Source organism: Oryza brachyantha, chromosome 4 (genome assembly GCF_000231095.2).
Source record: "Oryza brachyantha chromosome 4, ObraRS2, whole genome shotgun sequence".
Lineage (NCBI taxonomy): Eukaryota > Viridiplantae > Streptophyta > Magnoliopsida > Poales > Poaceae > Oryza > Oryza brachyantha.
Genome location: NC_023166.2, coordinates 3,271,263 through 3,297,044, shown reverse-complemented (window position 1 = coordinate 3,297,044; position 25,782 = coordinate 3,271,263). Strand labels below are relative to the sequence as shown.

At 38.8% G+C, this 25,782-nt stretch overlaps 3 protein-coding genes and 1 long non-coding RNA gene across 4 annotated transcripts; 2 read left to right on the top strand and 2 right to left on the bottom strand.

The window, feature by feature from the left end:
• The first annotated feature begins 888 nt into the window (after positions 1–888).
• Positions 889–3,087, top strand: LOC102708238 (UDP-glycosyltransferase 79-like). Its single transcript, XM_006653132.3, has 3 exons — positions 889–1,606; positions 1,686–2,070; positions 2,347–3,087. Exons 1-3 carry the CDS (start codon positions 899–901, stop codon positions 2,679–2,681), a joined length of 1,428 nt encoding a protein of 475 aa, XP_006653195.2. The 5' UTR covers positions 889–898; the 3' UTR covers positions 2,682–3,087.
• A 724-nt stretch (positions 3,088–3,811) lies between these two features.
• Positions 3,812–5,050, bottom strand: LOC102721724 (senescence-specific cysteine protease SAG39). The gene is made up of 2 exons (XM_006652041.2): positions 4,612–5,050; positions 3,812–4,523 (listed from the first exon to the last, which is right to left on the bottom strand). Exons 1-2 carry the CDS (start codon positions 5,048–5,050, stop codon positions 3,934–3,936), a joined length of 1,029 nt encoding a protein of 342 aa, XP_006652104.1. The 3' UTR covers positions 3,812–3,933.
• A 3,937-nt stretch (positions 5,051–8,987) lies between these two features.
• Positions 8,988–12,297, top strand: LOC102707956. Its single transcript, XM_015836484.1, has 7 exons — positions 8,988–9,107; positions 9,286–9,372; positions 9,932–10,120; positions 11,134–11,292; positions 11,512–11,562; positions 11,689–11,835; positions 11,923–12,297. The coding sequence occupies exons 1-7, from the start codon at positions 8,988–8,990 to the stop codon at positions 12,295–12,297; spliced, it is 1,128 nt and encodes a 375-aa protein (XP_015691970.1).
• Positions 12,298–14,708: 2,411 nt separating this feature from the next.
• LOC107304105 lies at positions 14,709–17,076 on the bottom strand. The gene is made up of 4 exons (XR_001550101.2): positions 16,809–17,076; positions 15,694–15,855; positions 15,175–15,233; positions 14,709–15,095 (listed from the first exon to the last, which is right to left on the bottom strand). It is a non-coding gene; the product is annotated as an uncharacterized LOC107304105 (long non-coding RNA).
• Positions 17,077–25,782: the final 8,706 nt, after the last annotated feature.

The following is a 25,782-nucleotide window of genomic DNA, read 5'->3' as shown; positions in this document are numbered from 1 at the left end:
TTATACGTAATGTTTGGTTGTAAGTATACTTTTGATGTCAAAATTTATCAAGAATTTAGAAAAAAATATGTTAAAATTTTCTTTTTTTCATATAACATGTCCTAAATGTCACAAATATAGTTACGTACTAGTTTTCTATTTTTCTTGTATTTTTATAGTTTTTTTTAAAATTAATTTACACTTAATTGTCGGATTACACTAGCTACGGTTTTCTACCAAAACCGTGCGGTTTTGAACAGAAACCGCGCGGTTTTAACAAAACCATGCAGTAACCATAGATTGTAAATTCAAAATTTTTAGATTCAAACTTATCGCGGTTTTTGCGGTATTTGCGCGGGATCCGCAGGTACGAGGTACCGCGGTTTTCGCGAGTTCCACGCTAAGTGAAACCCTGTCCACCAGAGCCTATATGCTTGATAAAAAGAACGGTGATACAGGGTGGGAGTGATTGTTTATTTCTTTATGCAAAAAGTCAAACTAAATATTTATAAAAGAAAAATAATTTATAAATAAAATTTTATACATTTATATTATTAACTATTTAAAAGGTAAGGCAGAAATAGATCAACTTTAAATTTAAAATTAAGAATTTAAATTTTAGCTTAAAAGGGTAAGACGGGGGCCTGCGACCCTGCGTACGTGGAGGAAGCAGTGTGGTATCTGCCGGTTTCGTGGAGAAAACAATCTGTGATAGCGATACAGCACGTGCATCATCGATGACAAGTCAAATGCCAAGTCCAGTTTGGTCACCGTGTCTATCATCATTTAATTAGTCAAGCCAACGTTTTGACCATTCACAGAAAAGAGTCTTGGGCGCCACTCCACTGGAAACTCCTACTCCTATTTAATATTCTCAAAACCACGAAGAAGACACAGCGACCACCAGCACAATCCTATCATGGCGAGCTCGAGCTCACCGGCGGCCACGACCACCGCCACCTCCATCGCACCGGAGGACGACGGTCGCCGGCAGGTGCTCCTCCTGCCGTTCCCGGCGGCGCAGGGCCACACCAACCCGATGCTCCAGTTCGGCCGCCGCCTCGCACGCCACGGCCTCCGCCCGACGTTGGTCACCACGCGGTACGTGCTCTCCACCACGCCGCCGCCGGGGGAGCCCTTCGGCGTGGCCGCGATCTCCGACGGCTTCGATGCCGGCGGCATGGCGGCGTGCCCGGACGTGGCGGAGTACTGCCGCAGCCTGGAGGCGAACGGGTCTCGGACGCTCGCGGAGCTCCTCGACTCCGAGGCCCGCGCGGGGCGGCCGGTGCGCGTGCTCGTCTACGACCCGCACCTGGCGTTCGCGCGGGACGTGGCGCGCGCCGCCGGCGTGCCGACCGCCGCGTTCCTGTCGCAGCCGTGCGCCGTCGACCTCGTCTACGGCGAGGTCTGCGCGGGGCGCCTGGCGCTGCCGGTGACGCCGGCGGACGCGAGCGCTCTGCACGCGCGGGGAGCGCTCGGCGTGGAGCTGGGACCCGACGACATGCCCCCGTTCGCCGCGCGGCCGGATTGGCAGCCTGCCTTCATCAAGACGCTGGTCAGGCAGTTCGACGGGCTGGAGGACGACGACGACGTGTTCGTCAACTCCTTCTCCTACCTCGAGCCAAAGGTACGCGAGCTGATCATCACAATCAAAGCACCTCATCATGATTCATGTACCAAAGTTTTCTCGTGAAACGATCGAGCAGGAGGCGGCATACATGGAGTCGACATGGCGCGCGAAGACGATCGGGCCGTCATTGCCGTCGTTCTACCTCGACGACGGCCGGCTGCCGTCGAACAAGGAGTACGGATTCAACCTGTTCAGGAGCACCGTGCCGTGCATGGAGTGGCTGGACAAGCAGCCTCCTCGCTCCGTCGTCCTTGTCTCCTACGGTACGGTCTCTGACCTCGACGCAGCCAAGCTAGAAGAGCTCGGCAATGGCCTGTGCAACTCCGGCAAGCCATTTCTCTGGGTTGTCAGGTCCAACGAGGAGAACAAGCTGTCTGATGAACTCCGTAGAGAGTGTGGAGGGAAAGGCCTAATTGTACCGTTTTGCCCCCAGCTAGAGGTGCTAGCTCACAAGTCAACAGGTACCAAACGAAAACTCTAAAAATCTTTTCGTTTCTTACTTATACTTATAAGCAAAAATTTAGTTTTCCAGCCATAAATTTAGTGTTGATTTTGAAATATTTTCACCGAAATTTATGTTTTAGTTTTTAGGTCGCTAAAAACACATATATAAAATTTTTTCGTTTGTAAAAAAGCCATGTGAATTTTTTGCTTGAAAAAGCGTAAAGATGACTCTCTTAATTTACTCATACTAATAAAATGCATTGATTTCTGACTTAAATACGTGGGACATTCAGGTTGTTTCCTGACGCACTGTGGATGGAACTCGACATTGGAGGCGATTGCCAATGGTGTACCACTGGTGGCAATGCCACATTGGGCTGATCAACCAACTATTGCAAGGTATATGGAGAGCGTGTGGGGCATGGGCGTTCGGGTGCGGATGGACAAGAATGGCGCCTTGAGAAGGGAAGAGGTGGAGAGGTGCATCAGGGAGGTGATGGATGGGGATCGGAAGGAGGACTACAGGCGAAATGCTGCAAGGTTGATGAACAAGGCTAAGGAGGCAATGCAGGAAGGAGGGAGCTCTGACAAGAACATTGCTGAATTCGCCGCAAAGTATTTGAACTGAATAAAATTCATAGGATGCATTCTTAATCAGAGAATGGCTATTTAAGATGTCTAATTTGGTTTTATGTTAAACTGTTCTAGATGTCTTGTATAGTGGTTACAGCCTTTTCTGTCTGAAAGTATAATGAGGTCAAGATGCTGAGTTTTTTCTTTATTCAGCATACGCAAATTAAGCATACTGTGTAAAATGAAATATTTTTTTTAACTGAAGTGTCACTAGCTTATGTTCTCGTCGAGTACAAATAAATACTTGGCTGAAGTTACAAGAATTTTCGGCCATCAATTTAGAAAAGTATTTGTACCTAAATTCATGGCAGAATTGAGACGGACGTATAGAGATCACACTTCAGTGACAAAAACTGAAGTTATTATGTAAGTCTTCAACTGCAAATGACAAAAACTGATTTAAGGTGAGGTTTTGTGAAGTCCTTTTTAATTTGAGTTAGATAAAGATTTTTCCAACAGGAGAACGACAGATTATGTTCTCTGTTGTGCTCTCTGGCCGGTATCTCACTAGAGACAAGAGACTTTTTAGAAGGCACGATCAACCTCTTGACTGATTTCCAAAGAACAGTTAATAAGATAAACCGATTGGCGACCTGTTTCCAAAAGTCAGCTTTGTAAGATCCGAGCGATAGAAGTAATTTGCATGTTAAATAAATGGATCCATCTTCGGTGTATTCTATCAGCTGTATAATTTAATTAACATTATTAACCTATTTTTATCGGATGACTATGATAGAATTGCAGTACCGACAATATTAGATGTAGTAGAAATTTATAGGGGTAATATCATCCTTTTTATTATGATCTTTATTTCAAAAAAACAAAGTACTACTAATCAATTAATTAACAAAGTACAAAAATATATTTTTTAATCAATAGCTAAGATTAATTTTACTAGTATTATAGCACTATCAGTATCAGTAGAATGCACTGTAGAGGGACCCTACATAGATATACCAAGACATTATCTCTAGATTACTAGGGCATGTTGATCCACGATTACATGTGACTAACAATTTAAATTATGAGTTGACAATACAATTTATATCCCGTATTACTTGCCCAATCTTACCAAATTCAATAGATGTACGTTTCATCCATGCATCGAGTATATATAAGTGCAGTATAAATTAGGAGTACATAGTTTGGACACAATTTACAGACAAGTATGAAACAACACACATTATTCACCAATCCCTATACATGTGTATGAATCTCGTCCACATCACGCTTCAGGTTTTTTTTTCCTACGCAGTAGGGTAGGAAGGCTCCATGGCGAGGCCACACATGCCCCTCTTGTCGGAGATGTCCTTCTCCATCCTCAGGAAGCCATTCTCCCCCCATGTCGTTCCCCACGAGTTCTTCAGCAGCCAATACTTGGTGCCATCGCCGGCGGTGCCATAGCCGATGGCCACGATCCCATGGTCCAGGTCGGTGCCACACGAGCCGCTCATCACGCCGCCGGAGTAGAACTGGAACGTCATGTCGCCGCCGTCGACGGCCACCGACACCGGCTGGCTCGCCACCGCCTTCATCAGCGCGGCCTCGTCGTTGGCCGGCACGTCCTCGTACCCCTTGATGGTCGCCGCCGCGCTGCCGGACCCACCCTTGCACTTGCCGTCCGCCGCCGTGTACGGGTAGTTGGACTCGGTGGTGAGGCCGCCATTGTTGACGATGAACTTGAAGGCGTCGTCCATGAGGCCGCCCTCGCAGCCCTGGTCCTCGCCGTGGACGTCGCAGTCGACGAGCTCCTGCTCGGAGAGCGAGATCAGCTTGCCGGTGCTCAGCTTGACGATGCCCTCCATGGCTGCCACGGCCGAGAACGCCCAGCAGCAACCTACAATAATTACAAATTTGGATCATACACTACATTTTTTAGAATTTAGATAATTGTAAAATGTTTCAGTGGCTGAATTGTTCTTTACCACATTGGCCTTGGTCCTTGATGGGAGTGACGGCGCCCTTGGTTCTCCAGTCGACGGTCGCCGGCAGCGCATCGATGCTCACATTCTCGTACCTGAATCCGGTAGGAACCCTCACCGTGCTCGGAATGAATCCCTTGTTGGTGTTGGTCGCCCTGAACTCGTAGTTGGTGAGGTCGGCGAACTGGTTGACGCCAAGCCAGAACTTGCGGCCGCCGCCGCCATTGAACGACTCGATGAACGCGACGTTGGCCTTGAACACCTCGAACCGGCGCGCCTTCTCGGCGGCGTCCTTGTAGACGCGCCCGTACTGCGCCATCCACCTCTCGTGCCTCGCCGCCATGGCCGCGTCGTCGTCGCCCAGCTCACGTGCTGCCAGAACAGCGCTGCAGAGGTAGAGGCAGCCAAGAACGGCGACGAGCGGAGCACTTGGAATGGCCATGATCGATCAGAGCTAGCTCTCCGAGCTGTTTGGTTTGCTGCTCTGAACTCTGCTTTGGTTTGGTGAACTGGAACTAGGCTGCATTGGTGTATATAATCACTGGTACGAATATACGGTGCGTGTACGATGCTGCGTCTGTGTAAACGGCAGCCTGCGTACGTAGCCGAGAAGTATGTACGTTTGGTTTGTGGATGGTATAAAATTATCGCGCATAAGACGTACGCTTTCTGCAGAACACTGACGCAGAGAGGTGACCTCTGTTTCGTGCCAGCATTTCCCATTACAGTGATTAGAACTTTTTCAGTTTTGCTATTAATTAAACGTTTGATTTTTTATTCTTCTCCCAAATAAACGAGCAATGCATGGGGGATAGAGAGGGAGGGCGGGAGGGCATGTATATGATTTTTTGACTTACGTGTATCCCTTCACATTATCATTCAATAGCAGTGACTGAATTTATTTGATAAAATTAAAATTTGTAAACATTTAATCGCTAGGCGGATCCGAACCTTTTCAGTGTTTACATTCAGAAAGAGTAAATATCAGACACTTCGTAACGAAATATACTTAATGAAAGATATTATATTTTCTTATATACCAAGGGTAAAAGAATAATTATGTAGAAAAGAAAAAAGTTAAAAAATCGAAAAATATACCACGTCGGCACTATATAATTGATACAAAAGGTATCACTCGGTACTTATTTGCATGGTACCGACCACATTAGTGTGATTTTCTCTGGTTTACGGTTTATTTCCAGCGCGCGGCATGATTTACATGGCGCTTTGAAGATTTGCACGATGGTGAAGTTATAGATTGGAATTAGGGTTGATGAAAGATCTTCACGTCTCAGTCTCGACCAAGAGCAGCGACGCCACTCCGCACAGCGCAAGCCCTACCCCATGTTGCCCTCTCGTCTATCTTGGGGCATTGCTACCAAGGGCAGTAGTGTATATATTTTTATAAATATATTAAATATTTTATTTAAAACTTCGGTAAGATATATCCACTAATTTATCTATTTTAATATGATATATTACACACAATTTATCGTAATGTTATATATTGTGATCTTATTTTATTTTTATAAAATTTCTACTATACGCCTTACCATCGTATAAGAAAATCAGATCCGTTGAATCAAAAGTAATAAACGGCTAAGAATCATTAAGGGCTACCTTAAAAAAATCGTTCTCTCGCGAGCACATCAGCCAGCACAAGCCCCTTTCCTCGGCCATGAGCAGTATCATTTCAATCTCCTGCTCAGACGCACGCATACTCCTGCCTCCTACCAACGAACACGATACTTCTCGATATTTTTTAACGTGCAAGTTATTGACACTGAGTATAATTACGACTAAAATACCTATATAATTACGCCACTGTCATTGATTACAAAATATGCATTTCGTGCTTTGTTTCTCACAGATCAATGGTTGATGTCGCATCACCTTTTCGTAACTCTTTGTATCTCGTAAACACCATAAAAGATCTCTATAGTGAGGAGTTTTTCGAATGGGAATTCAGTTCTTGAAACTTTCATTGGTAAGAATTTCTGATTGGTTAGTTGGAAACGTGGTTTACACGGAGTTTGTCCTATTATTTATAACTGAACATATATGCACATATGAGAAAAAGCATAAACGAGAACATTATCATGTACTCCGAGAAAAGACGTTTTTAAGTGTGGAGAGAAAAGACGGTATATTGGTTGATCTTAGTTGACGATCAACCATTAGTACTTAATGTACTACTATTTGATTCAGAGTTGAGTTGAACCAATCAGATTAACGTTACTCCCAACCAAATTAGTATTTTTAAATACTGTAAGTCCACCTCGTCGATGCAATCAAGATATTTTTTTCCTTGGCGTAATAAAAGTAATGTAGCTTTTGTTCCCCTGCTGTTGGATTGTTAGAAACTGTAGACAACTTTCTTCACGCGGAGATTGTAATTATTGTTCATTTCATCTAAAACAATTTAGTTGTTCTTAAAACAAAAACTTTGCATACATTATTTATGGCACGTGATGGTTTAATCTTGTGGTGGTATCAATTTAGTTTGCAATATTTCCATATATGCATGTCAACTCATTGCCTAAATTACCACATTAGTGAAAAAAACATATAGTGACTACTTCATCAGTGAACCGCACTCAAGCCTGTGCTTTTTGTTCGGTGACTAGAAATACAAATTTAAAATATTTAAACTTTGTTTGAATTGAAATCAACCTCTGTGTGGCCCATTTCCTTCCCTATCTTCCCATTGTGCCACGAGCCCAGGCAGAGGCACTCCGGCCCACTTGGCCCATTTCCACAGCCATATCAGCATGCCCTTCCCTCTCTCTCGAAGTTATTTTAACCGTATGAACCTTTTAGCCATGCCAACCATTGACATAGCGAAATGGCTTGCCACGCCATTGTCGGTGGCGTGGCAAGACACCATGCCATGTCACACCGCCCAGGCTGCGTGGTAGCGTTGTCTTGCCACGCCACCTACACTGGCGTGGCCAAAAGGCACGCCAAAAGGGTCAGTTTTGGAAAATTTTTGTCCGGTGGTTTAGTAATAAAATTACTTGCAAAAATGTCTATTTAATAAAAAAATTTCCTCTCTCTTTGTGTGTTTTCATGGTACCACCTTTTAAATTGTGCTTCCACATCATTCTTAATTATTAATGTGAACTAAACCCAACGGATCAATCTAATGGACATGGTCAATCTAATGCACATATATAGAGTCGTTCTTGTGTGTCCGTACCCCCACATGAACGACTCTATATATGTAAATATTTTTATATTTTGGGTTTATATGTATATAGATAGAAAATTTGTACATCGAAACAAATTTAACATATGAAACTATCTAATAGGAAAAATATCTACATCAAAAATATAATTATAGAAAAATGTACTTATATATCAAAGTTATACACTCAAAAACTATATATATATATATATATAATTTTTATTTGGAGAGTTTATAAATAGGGAGTTGCGTTCACGCGGGTTAGCGGGCGCGCACGCGTTCACCTGTTAGCCTTTTCGCTATGACATAGTCACTTAGGGTCAGTTTGGTTTGAGGTATCTTGCCAAAATTTGTCCATTCTTCAAATATTTGAGTTGGTAATAAATTCTGGTAATGCCTATGCTAGAAGCCAAAGAAGACTATCAAACTTTTTTTTGGCTCATTTTAATCTTAAACCAACTATGATGAAGACCTTAATTAATAGGGACAATTGTAAATTTATCACTGGTTTAAAACGATATTGCAAAACTATCACTGAAAAATTGCAAAAATGCTACTATAACTGTTATTCGACTGACATCGTTGCAATTTAGAAAAACCAGTGGCAAATTTGCAAAAGCCCCTGCTTAATATTGTAATGACAAATTTTGATATGGTCACATCTTGGTAAGGCCAATTTTCAGCCTAAACAAAACCACCCCCTAATTCTTATCTTTATGGTGGCATTATACTATGTTAATTACAACAACAAAAATGAGGCAACTGAATAACAATTCGATGATATACATTTCGCTACAATATCTTAGTGCAAAATGCAATAATTATATAAATATATATTCTAACAAACATTAAATTATTTTTTGTATTTTCTTGCATTGATTAACTTTAATGCACTATATCTCTCCTAGTTGGCAACTGAATAAATGAGATACCCTTAAGCAATTCAATTTATTCTTCTGGAATGGTCATATTTAATTTGGCTATTAATAGTACATCATTCACAGATTTTATACATCATATCCTTTGTTTTTTTCTAACTTAACTATATCTTTTGAGTCAACTACTGTACATGACCGTTCACACTTATTAAAACGGGGTTACCATATTAAATCAGTATGAGCTGTAGACAACCTCCATGTCCTATAAAATGGTAGGTATGTATCCTAAAACAGTGAACAACTGAACTTCCTCAATGGAAAAACTACTGGAGCTTCCAGTCATCGTAATTTTCATATCATATTTTCTGCTTGCAGCAGGAAGACAAGAAGAACGATACGTAAAACATGGAGCACTTGTCAGCAAAATCATTGAGGTACAGTACTCAAGGCACATCTTTCGTTTCATATCTGCTTATAATTTTAATTTCTTTTGATAATAATATCATGCAATTCGGCCTCTGCATCCAACATGGATGTACATATTTTGTTAGAAGTATTATCATATATAGAATTTCTTTGTCCATCTAACAAGCAATACAAATTTCGCAATAGACTGAAGATGGCGATGTGTTCCATTGCATCGATATGAATCAACAACCAGCACTGTCTCATCCATTACTGAAGGGGCACAGAATACAGGTATGTTGCTATTTCAGGTTTTGTTTCTCGGCTTTCGTATCAGCAACCCTCGTTTTTCTCGTCCTAACCCTCAAATCAAATACTACATCTGTTTCATAATATAAGATATTTGTCTTTTTAAGTTACAATATTTAATCATTCGTCTTATTTAAAAATTTAGTACAAATATAAAAAATAACAAGTCGTACTTAAAGTCACAAGCAAAATAAATGATATTTTCATAATTTTTTGAATAAGACAAATGGTCAAACATTACAAGCAAAATCTTACATTATAAAACGGAGGGAGCAGTATAAGTAAGTTACATATTCAAACCTATTTTGCTCGATGATAAAAAACGTTGTGGTTGGACTTGCATCTTGAACTGTTCTTTTTGCCAAGGGAAATCAAGTGCTTGATTAAACAAAATGGAGAATTAGTTTATTCTATATTGTCGATGGAAAGGAAATTGGACTGCATACGTTGTAGTTTTCGAAATAATAAATAGTATCCTGATAGTGCTTTATGACTGATTTGATTTATTCTACAAGTTTTTTCTTTTTATATACTTGTCAACTAGATGGAGCCCACCTCTTATCCGTCAGAGCTGAAGATCAAATCTTCATCAGAAACTACAACGACAGAGGCTCATCTGCCTACCATTGCATGCCCAAAGGGAACAATACCATTGTTACAAAACAGTAAAGTTGATCTGAAGACACAATTTAGTTTTGATCCAATGGGCAACACCCGTAGCTATGGAGGGGAGGTATGTTCTTTTCTCCTAAAAACAGTCAGAAGAATACTTTTCAGAGTTGAATAATTTGTTATTATAACACTAGAAATGTTCCTTTGATATATACTGGCTCGGAAAATACATGCCCACAGAACAAATCAATTTTCTAGAAACACATTTATTGAATTATGCATTTTGATATAAATATTAGTATTAAAGAAGCATTTATAAAATATCATCTTATGCCGACAGTGCCAAAGATCAAATTCATGGCAGTGTGTCACAGTGTGTTCATAATGTTTTGAATCTTTAAAAGTAATTGGAAATTATTTTTGCAATGTGAGTTTTCCTTTGCTTTTCTGTTTCCATTGCAAGTCTATTTAACTAGGGTTACATTGCATACATGTAAGAATTGTTTTGGAAGATTCTCTCCAGGTCAACATTCCAGATATGGCTCCTGGCCCAATTTCCAAATTTACTAAAGTTAATTACTGTGATTTCCTCAGAAAATGGCTTATTTGTTCCCGCTTTATAAGCTCAACAGCTGAACAAGAGTCTCACTAGTTTCCCAAATATATTTTCATGTATCGTAGTCTGAGTGAAGAATTGTGCATTGCAACTATCTCAGTGCCATCAAGGCACGAACTGCTATGCTAAGAATATTGTGTTTATAAGGCTAATTTCTTAGTTAATTAGTTTCCTCTGAATTTTATTTTTCGGAAACTTTCTTAGTGACATGGCATGTGCATCTTGTTTTTTTTTTAATATAAATCGGTAGCAGCATAATGTCATGTAAACTCTTATGAAATGTAGACCTGATGTCCTGTTAAATCTTGATATAACTTTTTTGTGCAATATTCGTTCTCCCATATATATTTGTTCTTATTGACGATTATAAACGAATTAATATGCATGCTGATAAAAAGTTGAATCTAGCAGGTTCTACATTTGAGTCTTTCACCTCAGCTTTGTGTGCAGTTTTTCCTCTATCCTACATTATTACTTTTATGATGCATGTAATAAACATAGCTGCAATTTCTATGTAGAGAGCTGGGTGTACAACATATGATGAAATATATGGAACACAAGTTGCAATCAATGTTTATGAGCCAAAGGTGCGAGGAGACAATGATTTTAGCGCATCATGGGCACTGATGGTAAACGGACCTAAGGGAAATCATGAGGGAATCGGTGCTGGTTCTATCGTAAGTACATTATGCTTGTAGATATGTTTGTCTTTCATTGCAGTTATTATAACATGAATATTAGTTTTGTTTTTGAAGCCCCAACATGAATATTAGTTGTATCCAGGGTCATCCGGTTTGCTCTAATAGTTCTGATTCAGTGACAAGTAGCATTAGAAAATCAGCTCAGCAAAAAATTCCTCAAATTTCTGATGTGCGCAATAATCCTATTGTTTTCAGGTATGGCGAAACTACCGTGGCGATAACTTTGCAAGATTTCATATTTACTGGGTAAGAATATCCGAAAGCACATCATGAATTTGAACTATATATTTAGTGTTGTTTTTTTTAGTAAAACATTGTCACACTGTTTAGAAGATCTGTTTAATTTACACATACTGCATTTGTTTATGACAGCAAGCTGATTCGAGCAACATGCCATGCTTTGATCATATTTGTCCTGGTTTTGTACAAGTCAGTCAGAGTGTTGGTATTGGAGGCAGAATACAACCGGTTTCTGTCTATAATGGGCTCCAGTTTGAGATAATTGTTACCATATCAAAGGTAAGTTTCGCTTAATAGCATGGATGGTTAAATATTCAACTTTACGTTATGTAAAACATTTTGCCAAATAATCACTGCATATTGTAGGATCCAAAGACTGGGAATTGGTGGTTAGCATATGGACATGATAAAACTCCACTTGGATATTGGCCTTCTTCAATTTTCAGTTACATGAATGAAAATGCAAAGATTTGTTTCTGGGGTGGGCAAGTTCATGGACCAACTGTTCAATTGCACCTTCCAGAAATGGGAAGTGGACACTGGGCATCCGTTGGGCCTGGAAAAGCTGCCTATGTGAGGAGTATTAAGGTCATAAACAAAGACAACCAGTACATAACTCCAGGCACACACAACACCTTTTCAAGTAGTACTAGAGAATTTTGCTATGATGCTGGAGATATCAAATTCAATGATGATGGAGTTCATCTCTTGTATGGTGGACCTGGTAATTGCACAAAGTAATTACCTCCGCAATTCTGTATCAGCATATAGCATCAAGCATATCAGTGTTTAAGTGAAATGCCCTGATGTATGATGTATTTGACAAAACTATGGGCTGAATCAAAATAATATAATTCATATCTCGGGAAAGCCGAATTGCAAATTTGCAATGATGCATCTTGTGGCACATTCTATTCAAAATTAATTGTAAATTTGCAGTGCAGCATATTCCAAAATAATAGCATAAAAAAGTGAACCAATGATATGATATATGCACTAAATCAGCACAAATAAGTCATCAGAAACCCTTCAAGCAAGCATCAGCCGTTATGCAGTTAGGACCGAGAAATGAATTAGAGAGAAATTAAGATCCCAAACAAAATACCAGAACTGAGCGGCAAAGAAATTTTTTTCTTAGATTTATTAGAACTGAAAATTTTTAAAATTTATTAGAAGTCACTACTTGTTACAGCCACCAGGTCCACCAAAGAAGGCATGCATGCCAGTGCTATCCTGACCAAAATTATCAACTGTGTGGCATCCTTCTCTGGTAGTGCCAGCAATGGCCTTCTTGTTGTCTGGAGTGAAGTAATGGCCTGCAGCATCTACAAACTGAAGGTTGCTGATAAGGGCAGCCTTTCCATAGCCTTCATTTGCAAAATGTCCACTGCCCATTGCTGAAGGATTCGTTTTGTATGTTGGGCCATCAACAAGTCCACCTGAAAATGAACCTGTTGCTTTGTCTTTCATGGCTGTGAAAATAGAACTTGGCCAGTATCCAATTGCATAGCATTCTGGACCAGTGCCTATCCACCAATTATTAGTTGTTGGGTCCTATATAAAAGTAAATACTTCGAATGTAATTATGTAAACATCTCGTCAATACAATATCACATCTCGTCAATATTATATAAAAATAAATACTTCGAATGCTGCACATAACTCAAGCAATCCCTATCACATATTAACATATATCTTTCTGGGCACTTGTTGGCTATAAGCCTATGACTCAGGACTTAATGACTGAATAGTTGATACAACCCTACATAGTTCAGATAACATATTTTGACTAATGGGTCACACTTTCAACAAAAATGCCAGCTGGAAGACTTTACATCAAAAACTGTTGTGTTGTAAAAAGAATGGTTGTATATTTTTATTATGCATCACATAGTATACGAAGGTTCCTAAACAAAATGATGTGAACTCACTGGAACTGATGCAGGTTTGCAAACTGTCACAACATCAACCTCATTTGGAAAGATTGTAATGTCACCACCCAGAATTGGCGGTCCGTGCTTGTCATAGTAATAAACATGAAAAATATGATGATTAACTGTAATTAAGAAGCATTTTTTTTTACCAAGAATAAAGAGCTCCAGTTGTCAAAAAGCCAAGGTAATCATGTAAGGAGAACAGCAACACAAGTCAATTTTGAAAAATCTGACAGCACATAAGCAATTGGTATTTCCTTGCAACTAACTCACCATAAATTACAAGCCTATCTTAAGAATTGGCTGTTTTCTCTTGCACAAGTCATATTTTGATCTTATCATTGGATTTTTGCTTAATACATTGTCATCTTGATGCTGCCCGACGCCCCTATATTGTCTATACCATTCTTTGTCTTGTACTAATCACAGAATATCTGATATGAGATATTGAGATACTGCTGCTTGCTTTAACTTTGGGGTCTTTTAAAAAACAAAATCTAAACGTGAATACATAATCTAAAAATAGACTTCCAGCCCCTTTCTTTGGAGCTCCAATAAATCACTAATCAAACAAGGTCCGAAATCGGTCGTGCACATCTCATGCTGCAGAACACGGGATGTAGTAGAGCACTAACTTCAGGTTGAACTGGTCTATAAAATGGCAGGTCTGTAAGGCTAGAACACTGCAACCAAAAACATGTGATTTTTGCTCTAAAGGTAAGAATTCCAATTTCCAAAAGCTAAAGTATGTCCCAATCAGAAATCATGTAAAAAACAGGTTTTTGTTATTTAAAGAATTCCTTCTCATATGATGTTTTGTACTTACCTTGTATATATATATTTGTTTCATGCTCTCAACTGATGCCCTTGTGAAATTACCTTCCGTTTTACCATCTAAAGCATAGATCAGGACATATTTGTTCATTTAATTTCATTCATAAAAATGTTTGTGAACAATTAACCACCAGTATTAATTGAGAATAGTAACTGAATGTTCAATCTTCAGTAAGCAGTCCTGCTTGTCTTATCAGCCAAGCACAAATAAGGTGACAGATAATATATACCTATCTACTGATAGAAACAAAATCAAGATCTAAGGACTCATGGATTTCACTGAAATTTGGATAAACAGATTATTATCTTTGAAGCTTCTTACAACCTGATTCTTAAATCATCGAATAGGGGGTAAAGGGAAACCAAAAATGCATGATTTCATCACATTCACAGAAAACAGACAAGTAAACAGGTGACAAATTACAGCAATTACATATGTCATGCCTCATCCTCTCTAGATAAGAAACCAGCATTACAGGATGAAAGAGAACGACAAAGAATGAAGAACAATAATAGTTCGGGTAGCATGAAAAAATGTATATACATTCTTTTCTGAAAACCAAAAATATTGGTGTATCACTCTTAAAAGGAGAGTTTGAATACATAAGTCTAACTGCCAATGCCACTAAAATGACAACACAAAAATGAAAATGGGGGCCAATAAATTTTGAAAAAGGAGAATCTGAACCAATCAGTGCTGCAATTTGGATTGTCTGTTCTCTTTGAGACTTTGTTCTCCTCCTTTGCCCCAAAAAGTTTTGGGCCACAACCCTGGAACACAGTCCTGTCTTCTGAGTCAAGTGTTTCAATTTTACATAATGCAACATTGGAAATGTAATTAACAAGTCACCTTCATTTTTCCTCTGCAGTGGAGGCCATTAATCACTGAAGCTTGTTAGCTGCCCTTTTCTGTTTGTCAGTTTCAAGACTTAACATGAGTTCAATGCATCACAAAGAATCTCCAAACAATGCATCATAGTTTCCAAACAATGCATCATAGTTTTCAGACACAGAAAATGCCACCAAATCGACAGTTCAAATACTAACTGTGCAGTAATTGGGTAAAGCCTAGTGCAACGAAGCGTTAAGTTGAACAAGTCATGAAAATGCAAACTTTCAGTCTTGATTAAATTAAAGCCACCAAACGTAACTCCTGTAGCTAAAAATCATTAAAATTGAACAATCGATCCATTTTATATTATCCGCTCTAAAGATAGGCAAGAAAGCACGAGAGCACACACCAATCTTCGCAACTGTAGCTAGAGTTCTTCAACAATTGCTAGCTCAAAACCCACACGACACAAGAAAATGCAATTTTGAATCCGTAAACATCGTCTCCAATGCACAATGCAACAGAAGATCCACCCACCTCGGCTCAGCCTCGAAGGAGGACCACCTCCTCCCATCTCGCAGGATCCAAAAACACACCCGCCCACACCGTAGCCAACGGGAGCAGCACCGATGCTCCTGCCAGCCCGCACCCTCCACCTTCACCCACTCAGGAGTATCCTCATACTTTAGATATTTAGGACTGACAAGAAGGAAAACACATTACTTATTAGAGTGACATGCTGAAGCAATGGATATTGTTTACATTTAGATATGCTAGAGGCGTGAAGGCGCGCCGAACACTGGAAAATTTTAGACAGATGTCTCGAAGTAACAAAAAACCAAGTTGAGAAATCAAATATGGCACAGGGTTCATACGACCAACTTCTCTTGGAACCACCTGTTTTTATCTCCGAGAACTGTTATGGAAACAACCATTGCATATGTAATAGAAATGCACCCTCATATCTGTTGCGTTGTCTTTATATCTAGTAAGATGTAATTTGCAACCTACCAATCTTTAGGAAGCACTGCCCTGTTATTCCAAATATCACCAGCATATTTCTTCGTCCCAAATTCTCAATCAACATAAGGTAAGTTGGCATATTAGTCATCTAATAAATGCAAAGTCTTGTCTATGAACCCCCAGTCCACAGTCCACACAAAGAAAAACCTAGCAACTAATAATCTAGAATGGTGCACCAACAACAAAATATTTGAATGATAAACCTAACATTAGACTTAATCCTCCCTAACATGCAAAACCAACATCCATCAGAATAAATTATCAGGTCACCTCCCTACTGCCCTTACACACAAATCTCCCCTCCAAATGAACTGCGCAAAACTCTGTAGACCATACACACAAGCAGTGCAGCAAACCCATCACAAAAATTCAGATTTAACAGCATTCTTCCTCCTGAAACCCATCACAAAAATCATGCCACCATTGAATTCAAATACCTTGTCTTGCATGAAACCATGTTCATGCATATTTCCTCATGCAAATATTTTATATTTAAATTTGGTTTTCAGATATTGTCACTATAAGGTACCATATGACTCTGCTATGAATAACCGTACATGTACACACGATGGGCAAGCATTGTGCTCTATGGTGACCTTGGAATCTTGAGGAGAAACACGAATACATACCTGGTTTCCCATAGAATGGAGCGGAGGCGAACAGTGGGCGGTGGAGATCCGAGGAGCACGGTGGAGATCATGGAGCGGGAGCGTCGGTCGCGGGCGGCGCTGTGGAGCAACGGCAGCGCGTTGGACGGGCAGCGGTGGTGGGCGGTGGAGCGATGGCGTTGGTCACGGGCGGGACGCGGAGAGGTGGCGTCGGCTCGCGGCGTCGGCGGTCACGGGCAGCGCAGTGGAGGGGCGGCGGCGGCGGCGTCCTACGCCGGGAGGCGACGGCTGCGTCCTGCCCTGGGCAGAGGCGGCGCGCCGGAAGGGGCGGCGTCCTGGGCCGGGCGGAGGCGACTTCCAGCGCCGGGCGGCAGCGGCGTCTTGCAGTGGGATGATGCGGCATCCAGCGTCGGGAGAGCGTAATCAGGGGCGTGTCCGATTGCAAGAGAGAGAGGTGTTTGAAAAATATTTTGGGCCACTGGATACGTGTATCTAACGGTGAAAAATGGATCTGGTGGTGTGGTTATAAAAAAATTTCAAGTCCTCCTTTTTATATTAGTATAGATATAGATATAGATGATTTATTTTTTAAAACATATTTTATTCTCTCAATTAATAAATAACACAAAAGGAAATTATTGATACATTAATGCACATTATTACCCTTTTTCATCTTAGCCATGCATGAAGGAGATTAGGCTCCCCACCGAATTGACAACTATATAGTAGGCAATAAATTTTGCACTCTATTTAAACCATACATAAAATGTTGTTGTAAAGCCAAGAAAACATGAGATGTACTGTATCTAAAATATATTTATATGGGAACAAACAAGGAACAATGATTTGAAATTTCAAATATTTAAAAAAGAAACGAAAATGTGCCGATATAAACTTATTATTAAAACTTCACCCATAAAAGAATACCAGGTTAATTTAATTTTTTGGATGCGATTTGGTCTTATAATTTTGAACTACTCATTTACGATGTATATATGATTTTAAAATTGAAATTTAGTAGCTAATTTGATTTGAATTAGAAGTAGACGAATAGCAGGAGAGATATCACTTTTTTATTCTTGTAAATAGCAAGTACAACATATTTTTTATTTCCTTTTTAAGATCTGTTACCTCCTATGAGGTAGTACGAATATCGGATCAAAATAAAATGGATGGCCAAAACAATTTGGAGCTGTAAAAATATCCTTTACCCTTTTAAACAAGAATCCCTCGTTGTCTGTGTACACCCAAAGGTGCAGAGGCCGAGTTATTTAATCCTTTATCAAAAAAAAAAAACAAGAATCCATCTATACCTAGTTAAGCGAAATGTAATATTATTGAGGCTTTACATGTTATATATGAAAATAGTATGCAGAACAACTTACTGTAATATTTTAAATGCGAGAAATAATTTGCCATTAGTAACTGAATATTGTTCAATAGATATAATTAACCGTAAAACGTGATGGTTTTAAACAATACCTTATGAAAAAGAATATCTAATGTATACTGTGGTCCATCGTAGACAGAAACTGGTTGCATGCTTCCTCCAAGGCCAACTGAACTAACTTGCACAAAACCAGGGCAAAAATGATCATAACATGCCCAGATGCCCTGTAATTTTATTGTTGCAACTGCCTGTAACCGAAAAACATGCCAAGGGTTTACGTTGATATATGTTTAAGATGCAACATTTTGTAAAATTGTACTGAACAGATTGTGTGACTAAGCATTACCGATGTAATATGAAACCTTACAAAGCTGTCGCCACAAAAGATTGGCCATACCTGGAAAAGATCATATCAAGATTACTGAATGTTTTGACAATAACATCTCTCCACATCTACTTCTATTATAGGACTAGTTTATTTGCAAAATATGTAATTAGAACTGCACCTATCTCGTGTACTGCTAACAAAACTTATAGGACTAGTTTATTTATGTCATATACTGCTGATTATGTTAAACTAGTTTATTATAGAAAGGCTAGAGAAGGAACGGAATATAAAATTAAAGTAATGCCTATCAATAAACACGGTTAAGAGAAAAGTTCTTTTCTGGTGTAATGCTGAACTATACGTGCCAGAAATGTTAATAAGGTACTCCCTCCCTTTTTTTTTTTGACATAGGTTAGTTCAATTTTAAACTAATCAACATCACATATTTGCTTATGGAGGGAATAGTTCAAATTTGAACTAACCAACACCATATGTTTGCAAATAGAGGGAGTTCTACATATAAGTAATGCATATGAACTAACACTGTAAGGTGAAAACTTCAGGATTTTCATTTGACTTACCATAGAACCTGCACCAATTGCCTCAGAGGAATTGATGCTTGTACGATCCTCATTTCCTCTCACTTTTGGTTCATTGAAGGTAATTGATGCTTGTGCACCATATATTTCATCCAACGTTCTAATGCCAGCAAGCTACATATGAATATAATATCATATTCATTGAAAATGAAAGGAGAAAACATATGATAGTCACAAAATAATGCAGGAACAATAAAGAATAACGTACAATTGAAGAATCCAGTTCATAATTGCATCAAAAAAATTGAAGGGAGTTTGCCGCATTGATGATGCATTCATGCATAATGAGAACACTGACTGAATGCCTGAGATGCCCTTGATCGACTCATTCATGCATATCGATCATGCCATTATCATCCATTGTACCCATGTCTGTTGATGATACACAAACGACCACACTTTGCGGTTTTGTTTATGCTATTGTAACAGGTACCAAGTACACTATGTTGAAGTAGTAATCCTTCATTCTCTGTTGAAATAATATTTACTATTGTTAACCCTTAGTAACACTCGGTGCAACCAGATGATTTCATTGGTGTAAGCCTACATTAATTAATTATAATTGCATTTGATTTTTGTAATATTTATCCATTAAACTAATAAACAATTACTTTAGGGCTGTCAAAAAGGAATTAATGATCTATAAGGGCAAAACATGGTTGCTACTGAGAAATGAATCCCAGGAGATACATCATTCCCTAGGATGACAACAGGATCTACAAGCATAACAGAGAAAAGAAAGAATTGGAAAAGGATTGTTGCTTTTTGTTGTGTAAGAGAAGGTATAGCATTGGCATGGGACTAGAAGTTCTGAGTGCTAATATAATGATATAAGCAATGTGATTGTATTGTACAAATACAAACAATTATAAACAAGGAAATACAATTTGTGTTTCCAATAAAATATATAATCCCCCACCTAATTCCATGGGGCATTTAGATATTAACTAATTGGAGCTACCATTTCTAAAAATATAAGCTATTGTGATCCTTTTTGTATTCAACATGTGTTGGATAAATGATAACATACCTCTGCTCCAATGTCGCAATTATCCATTGGGATGAAACTTAATGATGAGAGATGATCTCCAATATTGGGACTGTTCCAGGTGGGCATGCTATTACAGGCAGCTTTGATTCTTTGGTTGGATCAATCGGTGAAAATTTGGGATGACTCCCTGATGGGTATGAACTTGGCTCCATCTATATTTATATGATATGGAAAGAAAAGACAGACACTACCAACTTAATGGCATCATCAAATTCAATCTTACCCAAACACACCCGAAAATATTCAGTTAACTATATGGTCAGTTAAGAGCAACTGTGTGCTAATTCCAGGTAAAAAAACACTAAACAGCGAGCTAAGAAAAATGTGATTTGCATATGGTATACTATGGTTTTGTCAATATGGATTTAATCAATCAGATAGTGTTTCCAAAATTGGAAAATCAATACGTATTTTGGTTCTTTCCAGAACATTTGTTTGAGTTGAGCAAAACTCATCTATGTCCATAAGAAACCTTACTCAAATTATAATTTCAACACTTAAACTATTAAAATAATAGTGTAAATGAAAAAATTGGCCTTCTTAGAAAAGGAAATATTGAATGAATACATGATAAATTCTGAAATTTTGGTATTTCTTTTTCTTCTAGACAGGACAGTTATTGTAGCAACAATACGATGTCTACGAGGATCGAAAGATAGAATCTAAGAGTAAAAGTCAAACAAAAATAAATGTTGTAATCCATTAATTGATATTGACTAGGATGATTAACCAAACTAACCAAATTTTTTTTTCTCGTACATTCAAATCATTAACTGTTTCACAAGTTCATGTACATTCAAATCATAAGAATTTTTTTAAAATAATACGAAATAGTAGCATATCAGTTCGTAGATACGTGAGGTTTACGTTCACAAAAACAGAGTAGCAAAGAAACTATTTCTAAATGATTTAATAATTATGTATATACCAAAGAGAGATTTTTTCACAGAACCTACTATCCCTAAAAAAATACAACTGAATTTAATAAGTCACTTACTTGAACCACGTGATATGGATTACAAAACGCGGGTTGCCGGTTTATGTCAATGCAATCAAAGACATCCCCATCTTTGGTCTGTTTTGAATTGGACTGCTTATTAGCCAGGAGTGATAGTCACTAAAACCGGAAAATACAAGTATTTCTTATATGCATACCTTTACGGTTTTCTTCACATGTTGTGTGTCGATATGTTGGCAATCAACTACTCCTTTCTCTGCGTTTGTTTGTTCTTGTACAACTGAAGTTATAACAAAATATGAGAGGAAAAGAAATACTGGGATCCCCATTTGTTGTTCCATTGTAGAAATATGGCAATAATGAAATATTTCCTTCAGTAAAATTAACCCTTTTATAGGCTATGAACAGCATTTGTAGACTATAATTTATTGTTTTTACCAGGCAAAAAAAAATTCAGAGTTCACTTAATATGAAAAATATATTTGATTCTTACATCAATTGAAAATCAAGTGTACATTACTTTTGTATCTTAATTGAATAAGATATTACTATATAGTCTGGAATTTGCCAAGACATGCCATGACGTGGACCCTGCTACAAATTAAATCCGTTGTAACAGCCCTAGGCTCATAACCAGGTATTTAGAAGTACATTTGTTGTCCTTTAGATTGCATATTTCCTATATTGCAATGTGACCATACGCAATAAAAAAATTAACTCTAATCGGTAAAATTGAAACCACTTTTAATTGAACAATAACTTGAACAAAAGTATATATGTTTAATATTTTATTCAAATATTAGTTTATTTATCATCACCAAATATAATTTTTTTGGAATTTTTACTCTCTGTTTATGCCTCCTAAAAATTCAAACCAACCTTCGGCCTAACCAATTTTATCTTTTCACCAGATTTAAAATACTTGGAATTTATGTGTGAAATGTTAAAGAAATAGAACCTAGACACCAACACCTATCACCACACCAAATTCCTAAATTTTTGAGCAAGTTTTACCTACTCAAATTAAATTTACCAAGAGAGGGAAAAAAATAAATCATGGAATCTCTCGCCCTCATAGCCAGCCATGACTTGGGCGCAGAGAAAACCCCTTTCATCTTCCTCCCATTATTTTTCCTCTGTTGCTGTTTTCTATTATTTCATGAGCTGAGCTCCCTCCTTATTTTCCCCTCTCCAAATCTTCATAAAAATTTAAGAATCAAGCCCTGCATGTCATATCACTAGATCCCCACGATTCTAAGCTTTCCATCCATCCAAATAGCTTGCACATGTATAGACTGCTGAGCGAGATCGAGAAGAAAAGAGAATGAGCTTGCTGCTTGGTGCAGTGACAGTAAGACTTTTTTTTTCTCCACTTGGTGAGCTTTCTTCCCTATCCATAGCTTCTCTCTTAGGTTCCCCAACATGCTGAGCATTCCTAGCCTCCTCCACAGGTCGCCAGTTCTAGATTTCAAGGCTAGGAGCAGCCTACAAGTTGTTTTCTCTTCTTTGGTGATAATAGCTCGGGGCCTTCTTTGCTTCCCTATTTTGGTGAGTCTTCAACTCTTCAACTCAAGCTGAAAAATCTTAAGGTATGTTTTCTTGCATGTAATATTCTTGGCATGCATGCAATAGATCGAGCCACCCACACCCACAATGCTGCACCGATACATGCATGGCATCCCGAGCGCTGCCACTCGCAGCCGCTGCCTGCGCCTGCCCAGCCACCACTGGATGGGTAAAGTATAGGAATGGAATCTCAAAGACTTGTTATACATGTTCTCTTTGGATCTTGCCCCCATTAGAGCCGCCGTTTGCTGTCGGCAAGCTTGAGATCGAGGTCAGCCATGGCTGTCTCTGCTTTCTGCTCGATTGGAGAAGAAGCTGGACCTTGTTGCAAGTGTTAAGAATACCAAGGTTCGATTTGCGAGAATACAGTCCAAAAGAGTATATGAAAACATTTGAGGATTAGGCAAAGTTCAAAATCCATAAGTAATTCCTTTTTAACTCATTTTTGAGTGAAACAAATTTTTATGTACTCATAAACTTGTAGACCTTATGTTTTGTTAACGCCAGAATTTGGATAATTGCCGTTGCAGATTACACTGTGATTAAAGACTGAATCGGATAAGAAACAGGGCAATCGGATAGAAGACCAGGCGGAATACGGCTCGGATTCAGCCGATGGAGTGCGGATCGGATAAGAAATAGAGTCTGATCGGGTCTAGAATGTTACAGATAGACTCAGGAATAATCATAGTCCGTGTAATTTAATTTTATATATTAGTTAGAGCTAGTTTAGATTTTTCCTTTATCTCTAAGAGAGTTAGAGTCTAATCGGGACTTGTGTGTTAGAGATAGAGTCTAAATAGAAGTTTGTTATTTCTTTTTATCTATTAGGAGTTGTGTGTCGTGTCCAACACGGACTAGCATCTACCGGAGGGTATAAATATGTATGCCCGGGTCATTGTACACCATCTACACATCAATTAGATCAAGTTCTTTCGGTGCATCGCCACCCTCTTCCGAGGTTTCAACTCCGGTGGAACCTGGTACCTGACACGGGGCTGCATCGCTTCGATCTCCAGTGGAGGGGTAAGTCCTACTTTCCGCGGGGCCATGGTAATCGCATCGACTAGATTGGAATTGTCTTGGTTCAGTCTGATCTGCTGCCACGGTTGTACGATTGCGTCTTGGTTCAGTCCGATCTTCTGCCACGGTTGTATGATTGCTAGTTATCGTATCAATTTTAGCTTGAGTTACTTCGGTATTTTGAGTTGATCTGGTCGACCACTCTGGGCGATCTATGTCGATTTGATATTTGCTATTTCACATATTCAATCTAATACTGTCTCGGTTCAGTCTGATCTAGTAGATTGCGTTTATTAGATAGTTTATATCATATTGGCATATTTTGCTCATTCTTTTATCGGAGTGCCAGCCGATAAGTTATCAGTCATTGGCCCATCGGCTTGATAACAATCTAGATCTGTTTAGTATCTATCCTGATATTGCTAGGCGTAATCTTGAACTGTCTCGGTTAGATTCGATCTTCTATGATTATTCTTAGCAATCTGGGCTAGATATTTTATAGATCTTGGTTGTTTGTCCGCCATCTATAGCCGATGATTTTGTCCGATCTACATGCTTATTATATTTACATCAATAAAGTAGTCGATTGCCTCACTGCATTATTTTTATACTAATCGGCGGTTATTTATGTTGCATCGGCTTATGAGAATTACATGCAAATTGGTTTTAGCCGATCACAGCAAAGCATTCATTGTTTATTCATTCCAAGTAATTCATCGGTTTATTTATTAGCCTTATCGATCTTCATGTTCCTATAATTATATCGTGCTTGACTGCATACTGTCTTGGTTAAGTCCGATCTATGTATGTTTGGTTCGATCTGGTTATAGGGGCTCGTCCGATCGACTAAGATTAATAAGTAACTTGGTGGATTACATTGGTGTAATATTTAACTCAAGTCTATTTCTATCAAGTTTCTAGCCGATCCAAGCTTTCAATAGCCGATCGTCTCGCCTATCGGCTAAACGCTGCTGCATCAAGATCCAATCGACTGGATATTTTATTACCTATCGGCTCGATAGCCGATCGGCTTGTTTTATTCTTCATCTTGTCAGTTGCAGGATCAAACTGACTGGCACGCCCAGAAATTCTAAGAATTAGGTCCTGCACTGGAGTGGTCTAAGATTAACTCCCAAGACTATGTGTGTGACCGTTGTTACTATTTTCGGCGTCAACACGTTTGTAAAATAAAACTTTACAACTTCTGTGCAGAAAATGTCAAATTTTCAAATGGCTTAAGGTAGTTCTTGTGTAATTGCAGAAAAGCCATTTTCTGTGTATATTGTTTGTTATTTTATATCTCTCAAATCATAATTGTAAATGGGATTATTCTTGTTTCTAAAATCTATTTATCATACTCTCTACCTATTATAATTAGGCCATGTTTTACTGAGCATGTTGCATATGTATATTTCTTTGGCTCTTATTCGCGTATTGCTTTTTTTTGGTAGATTTGGAGAATCCGGAGAGTAACGAGCCATATCCAGAGGATGATAGTGACTACTCTCAGTAGCAAGGCAAGCACCTAAGCATATAGAACCTATGCTTTCTCCATAAATATTTTGGTTGCAAAACTATATCTATATATATATATATGCATGTGTTGTCTAGATGTTAAAACATCGGTTTTGGGTGAATGGGTAGATCCTATTTATGCATTTATTCCTTGTTATATTGCTGACCATATACCTTGTCACCACTACATAGAAGTGTTAGGGTGGTTTTATTCATCAATGCTTAGCTATGCTTAGTGCTAATCGAACTATATGGATGAACAAAGCTATTAATTGTGGTATGTGGACAATTTGTATTAATGGGCATAAAACTTGAGCATTTATAGTAAATAATGGTTAATGAATTATGTTGGACATGTATGGGTGATAGTGGGATGATGGGAGGATGGTTTTCCGTGATGCAAGTAGCCCCATCTGGATCATTAAGGACCGAATATTTTGACATCTATTCAAGCACCCTACATACTTACCACATGTCGTATATGGGAACCGGCTTGTCCTAGCACTGGTTCTACTATGATCATTTGTACCACGTTGGAGAGACGTGAGGGCAGGTAGCCCTTTGG